The following is a 15,919-nucleotide window of genomic DNA, read 5'->3' on the forward strand; positions in this document are numbered from 1 at the left end:
CCAAATTTTTACCTCGAGCTCTGAAAACCCAGGACTATGCCGCAAAGAACCCTGAGGCCCTGCTTCTTCCCGACCCTCCAGGGCTTTTCTCCAATGGTTCCCAGGCGGCGGCGGGTGGGGCCGAGCGACAGGGGTGGGGAGGGGAGTGGCGGCGGGATGTGGGGAGTCTCTACGGGGCCTTGAGTTCAAACAAAGACAGAAGCAGAGGCCACCCGCTCCCCGGGAACCCGACGCCTCGCGGTACTGGGGAACAGGAGGGGCCGCCAAGGCCTCACACGCACCGCACCGGGCAGATCCCCAGCGGCCAGGGCCGTTCTCCCGGTGCCCGCAGGAGGTGAGAAACGGGCGGGGGATTGCAGATCGCCGGGGTCTCCGATAGGTTTGCTTGTCGCGGCGTCCCGCTGGCCCTCCCACCCACACACCCACCAACTGATCGGGCGCGCGGGCCAAGATTGGAGGCGGAAGCTGGGCGCTCGGGACCGCGGCCGGGTTCGAGCCACCAGGCCGGGCGCTCACGGTGGGCCGAGCGCCCACACCCACCACACCCAGTGGGCACGCCCCGCGGCGCGCCGCCCTCGCCCCAGGCACCCGCGGAGGGGCTGGCGGGCTGCTGGCACCTGCACAGCGCGTTGGCGGCGGCGGCGGAGGCCCGGCTCCCGCCTGCGCGTCTGTCTCGCTGGCAGCACCCTCGGTGAGTCGCCGCGTCCTCGCCCCTGCAGCCCCGGCCCCCGCTCCCTTTGCTATTGCGGCTGCTGCGCGCGCCCCCAGCCCCAGGCTTACGAGCCCCGCGTAGCCTCCCGGGGACCCCATTTCGCCTACGCGAGGGCGGAGTCCGTCCTCCCCACCCCACCCCGGCTCCCGTTCCCGGCCCGGCACCGGACCCCAGGGGGCCACCGCCCAGCAGCCTCCCGCACCTCCCCTACAGCGACGCCCGGGGGCGGCAGGTTTCTTTGTTCGGGGAGCAGGCGCAAGGGCCCCCTCCCGTGTTGTCACCCGTATTGTCACCCGCACCCACCCGGCGCACTCCATCCGCCTCCTGGAGTTCACCCCGACCAGGTGGCGGCGGGCGCCTTTTGGGGGTGCGCGGCCGTGCAATTGGTGGATTTTTTTAAACCTTTGTGGAGGGGGCCGCGCGGCGTAGGGGGCGGCGAGAGCGCTCCTGGCTGCGGGCTGCTGCTCCTGCCTGGCTCCGGCTCGGCTCCGGCTCTCCCGCTGCTCCTCTCCGCGCCTCTCGCGCGCCTCGTCGCGCCCCGGCTTGGCCCAGCGCACTTCCCCGACGCCGCAGCCCGAGCCGGGCAGTGCGGGGCGCCGAGATGAAGGTGCTGGGACACAAGATCGAATTGCTGGCAGGTACCGCGACCCTTCCCCGCGGCCGCCCTCGGCGCGGCCCTCGCTGCCCGCTACTTTTCTAGTTGGAGGGGGCTCCGGGAGCGGTGGCAGGGTTTGGGGAGGCTCGGATCCGAGCGGGACGGGGCACCACTTAATTCAACTAATAGCTGGCTCGGGTGCTACCTGTTCCTAGGCGGAGCCCGGCCCCTGGAGAGCACCTGAGGCTGCGCCTTACCCGGCTCGGTTCTCTTCTGAGCCCTGCTGCCGGCGGAGCGCGCGGCGCGCGGCGTGATCTCTAGTCTTATAGGAGCGGATCCTTGGGGTCTCGGACTGGTCGAGCTAGGGTCAGAACCCCGAAAGAGAGCCTGAAGCCCCAGGCCGCCGATTAATGTCGCTTATCCCCCCAAAAAGGAGCTCTCTGGGCTCCTAGCAGGAACCATGGTCAGGGCCCCTTATTTCCTGCACCCTGTGACAATCTGAGCCGCTCTTCGCTCTTCTCTGGGGTGAGAAGTTTCTTGTTGGGAGTAGAGGACAAGTGACTTGAAAAGTAGGAAGCCAGATTGGACCCTGATGACTGGGACTTCTTGGATTTGGGACCCCTGTGGAGAAGTGACCAGGTGCCTTGCTGGAAACCCGCATCTGGGGGCAATGGTTGGAGTTCCACTGCCCAGAGCAAGAGGTGGAGAAGAGAGCCAGGACAGGGGCCAGCGTCTGAAGCGTAGGAGACAGTCCTAGGGGTGAAGTGCGGTAGCACCTGGGCTTCTCTGTTCTCTCCAGGACGGAGATGGACCGACAGGAGGCGAGGTCCATTCCAGACCCCACCAGGCTGGGACTTCAGGTGCTGAGCCCATGCCTGTTACATGAACACATGGAAGGGACACGTTCCAGTAGATACCTTTTGGCACTCCAGGGGTTTGGTCCCACCTGGAGACCCTTACTGTCTGGGACAAGAGAATGAGGACAGGACCCTATTAAAAGGTGGGGAAGGGACAAAAATCTGTGGTTGCACTTAGGAAATAGGATGAGGCTAGAGGGCAGAGGTTAAATGTGACAGCCTTTGAAAACACTAATACTGAATTTCTGTTCTTGGAGAGGGAGTTGGCATCACAGGACAAACGACTGAAGGAACTGGTCCCTGCCTGGAGTGTGAGAGAGACTTGCTTTGGGTGTGGAGTGGTGTCTGCAGGGCCTGAGTGTGTGGGGGAGGGGAGGGAGGGAGATAGGGTGGAGGGAGTAGGGTAGGGGAGGTTTGGGGCTCTGAAACCAACAGCAGCCCCTGACAGCTCATAGAGAAGGGACCGGTCCTTGGGCCCTGGAAGCTCCGGGAGCACCCACCCCCGACCTTGCCAGCTGTTTTTTGTTGGTAGGCCTGGCCCAACAAAACTTTGATGTTAAGTCCCTAGAAGGAGAGTTTTCATAGTGCCCTGCATGGAGAACAGACCTGGATGCCCTTCCTCCTCCCCCTCTTCATCCTGGAGAAGAAATGATAGGGGAGTGGGGGTTTTAGGGGGGTCCATGTTTTGAGGTCCCCATATAGTGTGCCCTCATCTCAACTGGGTGCAGGAATCAGGACCCCTCCTCCATTATCAGGTGGGCTCACCAGGTTCTGGCACTTATTAAGACCCTGGCCAGGCTGGGGCAGGACCCTCTTAGTCTCTATCATCTGTCACAGGCTCCCAGTGCACATCTACACCAGGCCTGGCATCAGCACGTCCCCTCCGATGCTGTTTTGTCCAGACTTCCCTCTCTCCGGGCCCCTCCTGGCCTCTTCCTTGCCTCACAGATCTGGGTTCACACTCCAGCCCCCTGCCAGTAGCTGGGTGATTTCGGACAGGTGGCTTAACCTCTCTGACTTTGGTTTTCTCAGCTTCAAGATGCAGCTGTTGACCCCTCCATCTAAGAACTGGTGTGACGCCTGCTGAGACAGTCCAGGTGGCACACATGATTGGGACCTATGTCCTGTGGGCACCTCTCAGGCTTTGTGTCCTCTCTGGTTCCTTCATCTTGGATCTCCCCCTAATGGGGATCTCCACCTGCCCTGGCTGATTGGCTGCCAGCAGCTCTAGATATGCCCCCACCCTACTTTATTCCTGTCACATGCAGCTGAGAGAATTTGATTCATCCCTTTGGATGATAAGCAGGTCACAATCAGGATGGGGCCCATTTATTGTGGCAGCATACAGTAAGTGCTCAATAGCTGTTGACCGAGTCTGAGCTCACATAGCCCCACTAGTCAGCTGCACCTGAGGGAGGCTGTGCAGGACCTCTAACTCTCTGCCCCCTGCCCCACCCCCACCCCTTTAAAAAAAAAACAAACAACCTCCTATGGATTTAGCTCTTCATAGTTTTCCCATTCTATTTTATTATGGTGCCCACTTCACCAATGAGGTCAGTCACTCTGTCAGCTGGAGAGAAGTTGGCTCTGAAGTCAAACCCCAGCGCCAATCTGGAGTGGCCCCAGGCTTCCTAACTGTGTTGCCTGGTGTTGGGCCAGTTTTTGTTGTTGTTGTTTTGTTTTGTTTTAATTTTGGTACTGGGGATTGAACCCAGGGGTGCTCAATCACTGAGCCACATCCCAACTTGTGTGTGTGTGTGTGTGTGTGTGTATGAGACAGGGTCTTACTATGTTGCTTAGGGCCTCCCTAAGTTACTGAAGCTGGTCTCAAACTTTCAATCCTCCTGCCCCAGCCTCCTGAGCCACTGGGATTACAGGTGTGTGCCACCATGCCTGGTTTTGAAGCTTCTCCACATGTCATTTCCCTCACTTGTAGAATGGAATATGTGTGTCAGGTCTACAGCCACACCACCCTGAATGCATTCCATCTCAGAAGCTAGGCAGGGTCGGCCTGGTTAGTATTTGGGTGGGAGAGTGTGTGTCAGATGTTGAGCGTGGCATCTGGCAGGCAGGCGGTAAATGGCATTCGCAGGGCCATGATCCTTGAGCTGCCATCAGATTATTCCAGGATTTCTTCCTCTGCTTTGCTTCAGGATCCAGAGTCTCCTCCTTCAGGGTCTCCCAGTTCCTCTGCTGAGTTCTGTGCACAACCCAGGCCGCTCTGGATATGTCTCAGGTTGGCATCATGGGCTGGAGTGGGCCATGGCATCTGGGCCCTTGTGGCCCAACATCCACAGCTCTGAGAGCAGGTGTGAGAAGCTAGGTGCCCCCTCACGTGGGACCTGGAGGGATGCCCACAAGCTGTCCTGCTCAAGCCCAGCACATCTTTTTGTTCTGGAGAGAAGAGGCGGCCATGGGGCCACTCTGAGGCTCCCCTGATAACCAGTGCCTCTGAGGCCTGCAGTTGCCAGACTCTGGCAGGATCTTGCTGCAATAGGAACAAGGAAGGTGGTGATCTTGCCATCAGAGGATGTGATTCTCAGGGTCTCCTCTCTGCTTCTGAGCTCCTGGGCGAATTCTTAACATCTCTGAGCCTCAGTCTCCTTGTCGGTAAAATGGGAGCATTGTGACAAGGCTCCAAGACCACCCTGGTGAAGGAGCCTGGGACACTGTCACCTGCTCACAAACTCCTTACAGTTCCCAGAGGGCAGATTGTTGGTGCCTTGGTAGCTTGTCTGTTTGCAAATAAGAAAGCAATTGTTTTTGGTGGATTTGTACTCAAATAATATGTTTTCAAGATGGTTCGGCATCACAGGCAGCTCTAAAAATGGCAGATTTGGGGCTCTGAAGTGGTCCCTTGGGAGCCTTGGTATTGGATGTTGGCAATTTAAAATAACATACTTGGTGTGGGATTAAAAAGCAAAAGTTTGACCAGTTCTGTGTAGAATTTGGGTTCTCTTTTCGTGCGTGGAATTTGTAGCCCACACCATTTTACTGGCTACGCTGCAGTCGTGTTTACTGGTCAGCAAGTTTGTTGGCCCACATTTCACCTGAGGGGTAAACTGAGGCATGGATTTGCCCCCCAGGAGGCTGAAAACAGGACCTGGAATCCTCACTGCCAGTTTCTCCCTTCAGCACACTCTGCTGCTGTATCTGTGGAGGCTGCACAGATAAGCACTGGGAGAATGTCTGCTGGGGACAGGGGACAGATGTGCAGATTGTTGGATGTGCTAGGGTGGCGTGGGGAGAGGGGCATGCCGTTCCACTGCACAGGGGAGAAACAGGTACCGCTCTTAGGAAGGGCAAGGCCATGATGTATCCAAAGCTCAAAAATAAGTGTGATCTGTGACTCAGCAGTTGAATTTTTAGGAACAAATAAAGAGGTGTTCGTTCAAGGATATTTATTCTGTCATTGTTTATAGAAGAAAAAAAAAGTGGAAACAACCTAACTGCCTACCAGTGGAAGAGCACAGCCGTCCCCAGGGACCGTAATTCACAGGTAGCTGCAAATTGTGCTTCCGAGGGTCATCTATCCACCCGAATGGTGTCCGCCTCAATATGTGTAATAATAATGGTGATGATGACTCACAGTTTTTTTTAATTATAAAAGTGTGCTTTATTACAAGAAAATTTTAAAATATTACCAATAATACTGAAAATAACATAACTGGCATTTATAGCCTTGGTCCAAGTTCTTTATTAAACAGACTAATATATGTTCCATGAATAGTTATTGATCAGCTTATGCAACAAAACAGATAAATGGAGGGTCTGGGGTTGTGGCTCAGTGGTTGAGCACTTGCCTAGCATGTGTGAGGCACTGGGTTCGATTGTCAGCACCACATATAAATAAATAAAATAAAGGTTCATTGACAACTAAAAAAAAAAAAATATATATATATATATACACACACACACACACACGTATATACACACACACATATTTATATATAAGAAATAAATGGAAAAAGTGAATAAAGAGTAGTGATGAGCCAGGCCCAGTAGTGCACACCTATAATTCCAGAGGCTCGGGAGGCTGAGGCAGGAGGATCTCGAGTTCAAAGCCAGCCTCAGCAAAAGTGAGATGCTGAGCAAACTCAGTGAGACCCTGTCTCTAAATAAAATACAAAATAGGGCTGGGGATGGGGCTCCGTGATTGAGAGCCCCTGAGTTCAATCCCTGGTACCCCTCCCCCCCAAAAAAGAATACATAATGATGAACCAGGAATTTTGTTTTTTGGTTTTTTGCATATACAAGACACCTCACAGTTATATGGCACAAACCACAGCCAGGCACAGCCCTACATTCTACATTGTCGTAACAGTGAGATACATGCTGCTATTTCTTCCTTTTTACAGATAAGGAAACAGAGGCACAGACCACTTAAGTAATTTGCCAGAGGCCACACAGATGGTCAGTGGCTGGCCAGGATTTGAAACAACATGTCTCTAGATCTGGAGTCCAAAAGATATTTCAAAACAATGTTTCTTGCTTTAAAAAAATATCTTTTCCAAGGTTTAGATGACCAGTGGAGATGAACAAAAGGGTAGGTGCTGGGACGTTGGCAGTGGGTATCTCTAGTGCACAGGATTTTCTGTAATTTCCTCTTCTTTTAGTTCCTCTGTTTTTCTCAGTGAGTTTGTACTACATGAAGTTCAAGTTCTGGGTTTTGGTGGTGGTGATGGTGGTACCGGTCATTGAACCCAGAGGCCTTGCCTCCCGAGCTACGTCCCCAACCCTTTTTTACTTTGTATTTTGAGACAAGGTCTTGCTAAGTTGCCCAGGCCGGCCTCAAACTCTGGATCCTCCTTCCCCAGCCTTCCTAGTAGCTGAGATTACAGGCGTGCGCCACTGTGCCTGGCTCAATTTCTGGTTTTTAAGACTTAAAAGTCAGAAAACGCATAGGGGAAAGTGCTAGAGTGCTAGGCAAAGACTTTGGTGAAACCAGGTCCCTGGAAACCTGGGAGGAGCGCTGGGGTCCAGTGCAGAGGAAGAGGAGGGAGGAGTGGTCCCTGGATGCTCCCCTGAGTCTCCCAAGTCCAGGGAGCAGGAATTCGCTCCCCACCGTGAACTACAGGCACAGGCCATATCTTTGTGTCTCCCTCTTGCAAGGTTGTGCTGGGCTGATGGTGGCCCCCAAAGATTTTCTGATCCAATCCCTAGAACTTGCCTTATGTGGTAAAAGGGACTTTGCAGATGCCGTTGAGTTTAGGGTCTTAGATGGAGAGAGATTCCAGGATTATCCATGGGGCCTGAATGCATCTGTATCTTTGTAAGAGGAGGAGAGGATGTTCCACAGCAGGAGAGGGGATGTGGTGACCGGAGCAGCTTGGTGGCCTAGAAGAGGGGGAAGGGCCACCGGCCAAAGAATGTAAGGAACGCTGGAAAGGGCAGGAGAGCAGCTCCCCGGCTGAGCCCTGAGTGGAGTGGCCCTGGACTCTGGTCACCAGCTTCTAACCTTCAGAACTTAAGAGCTGGACCCTGTGTACATGGGTAATTACACTGTGGATGTGACTATGCACCGTGGACGGCCAGAGGAATGAGAAGGGATGCTCCATTGGTGTAGTGTGTCAGATGCACCCTACTGTCACGTATAACTAATTAGAACAAATAAAAAATACAATAAAAATAGTTGGATGTAAGAGAGAGAGAGAGAGAGAGAGAGAGAGAAGCTGTATGCTGCTACAAACCACCAGGTTTGCAGGGTGCCATAGCACACGACTGTAATCCAGCAACTTTGGAGGCTGAGATGGGAGGATCACAGGTTCAAGGGCAGCCTGGGCATTTGGTGAGACCTTGAGACCCTGTCTCAAAAAGGGCTGGGAGCCAGGCACGGTGACGCACGATTGTAATCCCAGCGGCTCCTGAAAGTCAGCCTCGGTAACAAGACCCTAAAAAAGGCTGGGGATATAGTTCAGTGGGAAAGTACCCCTGGGTCCAATCCCTGGTACAAAAAAAAAAACACAACCCACAGGGCCAGGAATACAGCTCAGCGGTAGAGCACCCTGGGGTCCGTTCCCAGTATTGCAAAAAAGAAACCACCAGGTTCATGGAGCTTTGTCTGAGCAGCTACGGATCTGACTCCTACTGTAGCCTCTGCCCAGAGGGTGGGTGGGGCATGGATGCGACCCTCCACTCAGTCTGGGACAGACCCAGTCACCTCAGCAGGACAGCCCAGCTCACACCCAGGGCCTCCCCAGCCTCTTGCTCCTCACTGAGGCCTTCAGATTCTAATCCACCAATGACATTTTGCTCCCGCCCCAGTGGCCAGAGCCCCAGAACAAATGTCTGTGGAACCAGCTCAAAGCCTCTCACCACCTTGCCTGCCCCCATGTGCTGGGTGGCAGGCAACAGGTCCCCCTGTTTGCAGCCTCAGCCCCAGGTCTAGGCATCACCCAGCAGGAAGAGGGACCCTCTGATGAGAAGCCCCTCCTGTCACTCCTCTGCTTCAGACTGTCCAATGCATCTGCACATTCAGAGTGAAAACCCCAGATTTTCTATGGATCTTCAGGGCTGTGAGCTGGACTCTGCCCCTTAGCTCAGTGCCTCACCTCCTGCCTCTCCCCCTCGCCACTCTGCTCTATCTCCTGGGCTTCCTCTGTCCTGAACATGCCATGCAGCAAGCACCTGCCCCGGGCCTTTGCATGTGCTGTTCCTCTGTGCTCAGCATCCTCCTCAGCATCCCCAGGAATCACTGCCCATCTCCCTTCAAATCTGTGCTCATGTGACCTTTGTCAGCCTGGGGACATCTCTAACCATCCTGTCTAGATCACAGTGCCCCAATCTGCTTCTGCCCCGTTCTGTGACTTGACTTCCTCCATTGCACCTAGAACATCTGAACACCATATGTTTACTTGCATTTGTTGATTGATTTCCCCTCCCCCGCAAAGAAATACCGCTGCAATAGTGGGACTCTTTGCGTGTGATGGTCAGCCTGTCATCTCCAGTGCCTTGAATAGTTCCAGAAACATATAGCCAGAGTATCCCTGGGGCTGAAATGCTTGGGGCCAGAAGAGTTTCTGATTTCAGAGTTTCTGTGGATAACGGCATAGACTTTACCAGATCCACAGGCCTCATTCAAACATCTGAAGTCCAACATGCTCCAAAAGCCAAACGTTTTTCGAGCATCGTGTCATCACAAGAAGACATGACCTAGGAGTTGGGTGGGCACTGATAGGCAGCCCCCTCCGGCAAGCATGTGAGGTCGGAAAACTCTGGGAGCTGCCTAGAGTCCTCCTCACCAATCAAACATTGTTTTTCAAAGTGTCAGTGTATTGGGAAGTTCAGAGGAGCAGAGGCCTTTTGGTGAGCGAGGACCAAGTAAGCCATGCCCCCTTGGGCTTGCTCTCTGTTGCAGATGCCCATTAGGTTGCCTTGGCCTCCCTCTTTGAACCTTTTTTTTTTTTTTTTTTGGATACCAGGGATTGATCCCAGGGGCACTTGACCACTGAGCCACATCCCCCGCCTTTCTTACTTTGAGACAGTGCTTGCTAAATTGCTAGGTTGGCCTTGAACTTGCTGTCCTCCTGCCTCGGCCTCCCGAGCAGCTGAGATTACAAGCGTGGCCCGGCACCTCTTTGAATCTTGCAGCAAGATCCAGGACAAGTGTTGCTTTGTTTCTGGGAAATTTGCCAAATTGGGCAAAGATACACAGTTGAATTGAATGAGACCCCTGTGTTAAAGAGACTTGAGAATTTGCGAGAAAAGCACCAAGCTAAAGCTTTTTAACTTTTTAATGTAGGTCATGGTTACCCATGTTGATACGATGATTGTGAACTTTTCCGTGGTGGGTTAGAAGGGGCTGGTGAACTTGTTTAAACCTCATGGAGAGTCAGGGGCAGTGGTGCACGCTGGTAATTCCTGTCTCACAGGAGGCTGAAGCAGGAGGATCGCAAGTTGGAGGCTAGCCTGGGCAATTTAGGAAGACCCTGTCTCAAAATAAGAAACATAAAGGACTGGGGGTATAGCCAAGTAGTAAAGCATCCCTGGGTTCAATCCCTAGTAAAAAAAAAAAAAAAAAAAAAAAAAAAAAACAACCAAAAAAACTACTCTTGGAGAAAATCACATCACAGATCTCATGGATTATTGTGCTCCCTGCAAGGAGGAAGTTGCAGGTTCTGGATTAGCTCTAGTGTGTCCCTATTTTCTTTCAGAAAGCCCTTTGCCTTGACTTCCTTTAGCATATTAGGCTGAATCTTCCCCTCCACACACACACAAAAAAAAGGTCCCAAATTTAGATTAGCTTCAACTGTATGACAAAACACTCATGATAATAATAGATTAAGATAAACGTGTATTGACCTCTCTCACAAACAGGGTCTGGAAACGGACCATCACAAATCATGGCTTCATTATCCTCAGTTGTCTAGACTCCTATGTTGCCTCTCTGCCACCTTTAATGTCCTGCTTCAAGGTCCAAAATGGCTGCTCTAGCGCCTGTCATTAAATCTATATTCTAGCCAGCTGGCAGGAGAAAGAGTCAAGACTGGCATGTCTCTTCTTTGAAGAACAATGCCCCAGAGTCACATATTTTCCTTTACATTTCAATGGCAGAACAGCATCTAGTCCCAAGATTTTTCCCATCATCTTCCCACGTATCTAAAATTCGGGAATCTATTATTATGTCTGTTTAACACCTAGAGCCAAGTGTGTAGAAAAACTGAGCTCACACATGGGCGCCGGGCCTCAGCATCTAACTGGGAGAGCTCCGTTACTTCTATTCTAACATGCACTTTTTTTTTTTTTCACACTTGAACATTTCTAAAATTGGGATGCATTCTCTAGTCTCTGCTGACAAAGTGGGCAGCGTGACTTTGCTGTCACTGCTGTCCCACAAGCATCAGAATGTGCAGGGTGCACGTCAGCATCTTGGAAGGGAATCCTGGAGACCACACAGAGCACGTCACCAGCGTCTTTGCTGCTGGGAAGCCCGGACTACATAGAAACCGCAGGTGTCAAGACTCCAGGACCGATCGACAGGCTTTGGACTCCAGAGTGCCAAGACATTTTAAGAAGACCTTCCTCAACTGATTTCAATGACCTTTTCCTTTTTTTTTTTTTTAGAATTCACATGAGTGAGATGATTTAAAAAATCTGAATGTAAGTCTAAAAGAACACTTTCAATAAGCACACACAAAAAAAAAAAAGAAAGAAAGAAAAAAATGAAAAATAAGAACTCGTCATGAGGTGGCAAGTCCAGAACTTCTTTGTGTGTACCCTAGGAATGGACAAATAAGCAAAAATATTATGGGTAATGAGAACCATGTTTCTCACCATTGGAGAAAAACATGTAAATCAGGATAAGGAGGAAAGTTAGAACAGACCCTGGTGTTGAATTAGAAACAAAGGAAATAGAAATAAAAATTCCAGATTTTCAACATCTATACAGATGGATAGATTCAGAAGTAACTATGTGCTTTGGTATCTTATGTTTTCCTGCCCTACCTGTGGAGGGACCTAGGTGAAGGACACCCCGTATCAGTGAGCACCCTCACTATCCAGATGTTGGTTTCTAAGTCTCCCCAAAGAGGAATCAGGGAACTCGAAGAAGGGGTTGATTCCAGGGTTGAGGCAGAAGGGAATGAGTTTGGAACATCTATTAACTCTGTAAAATCAGAAACTACTCAAAGAATGATGGGTACATGTTGAAAGGACACAAGAGCCAACCCTAGGAGACTCCCAAAGGCCAAATATGACCCAGTTTGAACCAGGAAATTAAAAACAATTAGCAATGGATTTTTGAACCCATCAGATCAATATCCATGAGCCCACAGTGGTGTAAATAAACAATGGAATAGATGAGGAGGTAGAAGAGAAGGGAGAGCTCTTTCTTACAGGAGAGTTCCAACAAACAAACGTAGACTAATAATGGAAATAGAAAATTATTATTAGACAAACCCCACAGTGATTGTGGGCAGCGGTCATCAATGGTTGTTAAAATTAGCAGGTAGAAGTAAGAGGAGAGACAGGATGTCTTTGAGTGTCCGAGCAGCTTCCCACAGACACTTATTAATTGCAAAGGGGAGACTGGTCACTTTGCAGGGAGACAGCCCCTTCGTCATGTGATCAAGGTTAACAGCCCCAGTAATAAGACAGATTGGCAGCCGGTGCCTGGGTCTGGTGCTCAGGACACGTGGTTTCTTTGTATTCGTGCCCACAAGGTCTGGCTTCAGTCGAATGGTGAAAAAAAAATACAATGGACAAACCTGAACCGAAGACACTCCAGATGAAGCAACCAGCGTTCCTCAAACATGTCAAAGTCACCAGGCGCAGTGGCGCACGCCTGTAACCCCAGCCACTTGGGAGGCCGAGGCAGGAGTGTCGCAAGTTCAAGGCCAACCTCAGCAATTTAGCAAGACCCTAAGCAACTCAGTGAGACCCTGTCTCTAAATTTAAAAAATATGAATAAGAGCTGGGGATGTGTGCTGGTGGTTAAGCACCCATAGGTTCAATCCCCAGTACCAAAAAAAAAAGTGGTTGGGGAATGTGACTCAGTGGTAAAGAGCCCCAAGGTTCAATCCCAAAAGAAAAAAGTGTCAAAGTCATAAAAGACAAGAACAGAGGAACTGTCCCTGGTGGAAGAGGCTTGACAACTAAGTGCAGTGTGACGTCTTGGATCAGGTCCTGACACTGCCCCCACCCCCCAAAAAAGCACAATTGTGTAACTTTGAAGGAAACTAGGTTAAGGTATCTGAAAAAGTTCTGTTTTGTTGTTGTTGTTGTTTGTTTTGCGATTTCTCTGCAAGCAGAATTTTTTCCAAAAAAAAAAAAAAAAAAATACAAGGGAGGAAATATTCTATCTTAACTAGAAACATTTTCTTTTCGATATATAAAATATGCTACTTATACTCCGTGGTATCTTAAGATTTGATAAAATCTGGTGTATAGAATAAAAATTCCCTTTCATAACCTTCCAAACCCCTATCCTTCCCCAGAAAGGAACTGTTCGAGCTTACCTTGAATCATTTGAGGATTTTCTTCTTGAATTTTCCAGTATGTGTTAGGTGTACCTGTCCAGTATGTGTATGTTTTACATAAGTGAGATTACTTAGACTTCTTATTGTACGATGTTCCTTTTTCTTTTACCTGTATATTTTAGAAAGTTTTCCCTATGTGTGTGAGTGGAACGTCCCTTTTGCTTTTTTATTGGGGATTGAACTCAAGGCTCACACGTTAGGCAGGCAAGCGCTCTACTACAGAGCTACATCCCCAACCAGTTTTTTTTATTTTGAGACGGGATCTTGCTAAATTGCCCAGGCTGTCTTCAAACTTGCAATCCTCCTGCCTCAGCCTCCGAGTGGCAGGCATAACAGGCATGCACCACCACGCTTGGCTGATGTTATTTTTTATCTTGAAGCTGCTTGGTACTCGGGGGCACAGATGCTCCATAATTTGTTTAACTATTCTCCTGATGTTCATTTAGGTTGCTTCCCCTTTTGAACGACTCCCCTGCACTGAGTCTCTTGTGCACCAGTTCCTGCCGTACCCACCTGTGTTTTTCTTTAGGATAAATACCTGGAGATGAATTGCACAGTTGACAATTATTTGACAGATTATACCAAGTTGTCCCCCAAATAAAGCTGAACCCACCGTAATCCAACCAACAGTGGCAGAGCGCGTGTGCCTGTACCCCGCTGCCTGCCAACTCTGGGTGCTATCAGTAGTTCGCAGTTAGAGTGAACAGTGAGCCTCCCTTCATCCATTCATTTCATTTTACTGAGCAAAGATCGAACAAAGTGTCTGCTCGCCCAGTGCCCAGAACAGATGAAGCCCTGGTCCTTGAGGAATCTCTGGTAGTTCCCTGCATGTCCCTGGTGGCTAGTGGATACGCCTTGTGCTTCCCCCTGGTTTTCAGGGCGTGGCTTTCTGACCCCCTCCCCCAGACTTGAGTCCCCTCTTCTTGCCGGATTCACGCTGGTTTTTCCTTCTGGCTGAGCCTGGCTCCGGGAGCTCCTAAGCCTGTTCCTCTATTGGGGGGTTGTGACAAGCCTCCCTGGAGACACCAGAGAGTCAGGCAGGGACTGAGAATGAGGAGAGCAGCAGAGGAGGGTGCATAAGCTGGGGGCGAGCTGAGGCTTTACTGCTTCCTCCAAGATCTGGGAAACCTCACCAGCCTGTTCCAGAGGTCTCCAAGCCTTGGTGGTGTGCATGCAAGTACTGCTTTATGCCTCTAAGTGACATTGGAACGGTGGAATACGAGTGACAAAAATGTTGACCTTCTGTGGGCAGGTCAACCTCAGTCTGTCCTGTTTGTCCTCGTATTGGTGAATTGTTCGATTTGAAAATCATTGAGCCTCAGCCTCTGGGCTAATGAAGTTTGACAGATGAACAGGGTCAGGCCTCTGTCCTCAGGGAGGCTACAATGGGAGGATGGAGCCACTCATCCATGCATCCCGGGGTGATTGAGGTCATGCAGCCCAGACTGACCTACGGGCCGTAGACCCAGACATGGTTGGTTCAAGTCTGGGTTTTATCATTTACTCCTGGTAAAACCTTGGTCTGGTTATTTCACCTGTTTGAACCTCCCTTCCCCAGCTACGAATCCAGGACAATCGTAGGCCCTGCCTCAGAGAGGCATTGAGAGGATTCAATGAATCACACACACAAAGTGCTAAAACAGAGCCAGGAACATAGTAGGTGCTCAGTAAATATTAATGATTTTTTTTTAATGATGATAGGGTTATGGAGAGGAAGGACCTTCCAAGCAGGGGAAGAGGATGGGCAAGGGCTTTGCTTCCTGTGGAAGGATGTCCTACAGAGTCAGCTGGGGCTTCCGCTGTAAGGGTTAGAACACAAATATGGTAGCCTTAAGCACTGTGTGTGTGTGTGTGTGTGTGTGAGAGAGAGAGAGAGAGAGAGAGAGAGAGAGAGCAGGCAGGCATGGCTGTTGTGGGATAGGAATTCAGAGGAACCAGGGGAAAGCAGAACTGGTCTCTTCCAAGTTGGGTCTAGATCAAGAAACTGTGACTAGAGGGAGGAAATGGAGGTTGAGCCAGAAATGTTGTCCCCGCGTTCTTGTGTCCAGCTGTCTCCGTCTTCCTGGATCTGCCGCAGGGGGATGGCATTTGTCACCTCTGTGTCTTTTTCTGGTCTGTGAAGAAAGGAGGCCAAAGGGAGGCCTCATCCCAGCCCCTGGCCCAGCACTATCTCAGCCCTGAGGTCCGGATAGCACCAGGGAGTGGCCCAGGGCCAGCCCCCTAGATGGCTCCAAGCCCCCAGGGGAGTGCAACTAGAAGGCGCTTCCCTGATCTCAGGAGTCTCAGGTCTCCTGCACTCTTTCAAGCCACGGTGGGGGACCCAGGCCAGCTGTGTAGGTTGTGCGTATCTATGACGTCACTGCGATGACATTCCTTCTCTGTGACACAGCACCCTCCCTCAACTCTCCCTGGCCATCCCCCTCCCCCAGGGCGCAGCCAGCCAGGCCCCTTGAGACAGTGGGTGGGACAAATTTCAATGGCTGTGGCTTTTCTTGTAACCATGGGATCTTACAGCTGTCAGGAGTGCCGCCTACACCGCGCAGCTTGGTCTGGACCTTGACCATGACCTGCCCTGGTCCCCCTCACTCTATGGTTGAAAAAACTATAAGCCGTTCCACGGCTGTGCGCCTTCCCTCTTTGCCTTCTCCCTGCCCCACAGGCCTGGTTCATGGGCCGGCTTCAGTGTGCTGACTTCCTGTGTGCGGGTCCTGCCTTTCGGCCCCAGAGTGTCTCAGTGGGACAGTACAGGCATGGCTGGGGGGGGAAGCACCACCCCTGC

At 51.1% G+C, this 15,919-nt stretch overlaps 1 protein-coding gene across 4 annotated transcripts in view; it reads left to right on the forward strand.

The window, feature by feature from the left end:
- Positions 1 to 205: 205 nt before the first annotated feature.
- Positions 206 to 15,919, forward strand: part of Ndrg4 (NDRG family member 4) — a 41,652-nt gene continuing 25,938 nt past the window's right edge. For 2 of the 4 annotated variants that reach the window (XM_076837638.2, XM_076837639.2), the window contains exon 1: positions 1,199 to 1,350. In XM_076837638.2, coding sequence (XP_076693753.2) covers positions 1,314 to 1,350 — 37 coding nt within the window. In that variant the 5' untranslated portion in view covers positions 1,199 to 1,313. Of the gene's footprint in view, positions 335 to 595; positions 692 to 1,198; positions 1,351 to 15,919 lie in introns of those variants that run through there. The other 2 variants (XM_076837640.2, XM_076837641.2) reach the window with 2 other exon arrangements.

The sequence above is a fragment of the Callospermophilus lateralis genome, chromosome 18 (assembly GCF_048772815.1).
Source record: "Callospermophilus lateralis isolate mCalLat2 chromosome 18, mCalLat2.hap1, whole genome shotgun sequence".
Classification (NCBI taxonomy): domain Eukaryota; kingdom Metazoa; phylum Chordata; class Mammalia; order Rodentia; family Sciuridae; genus Callospermophilus; species Callospermophilus lateralis.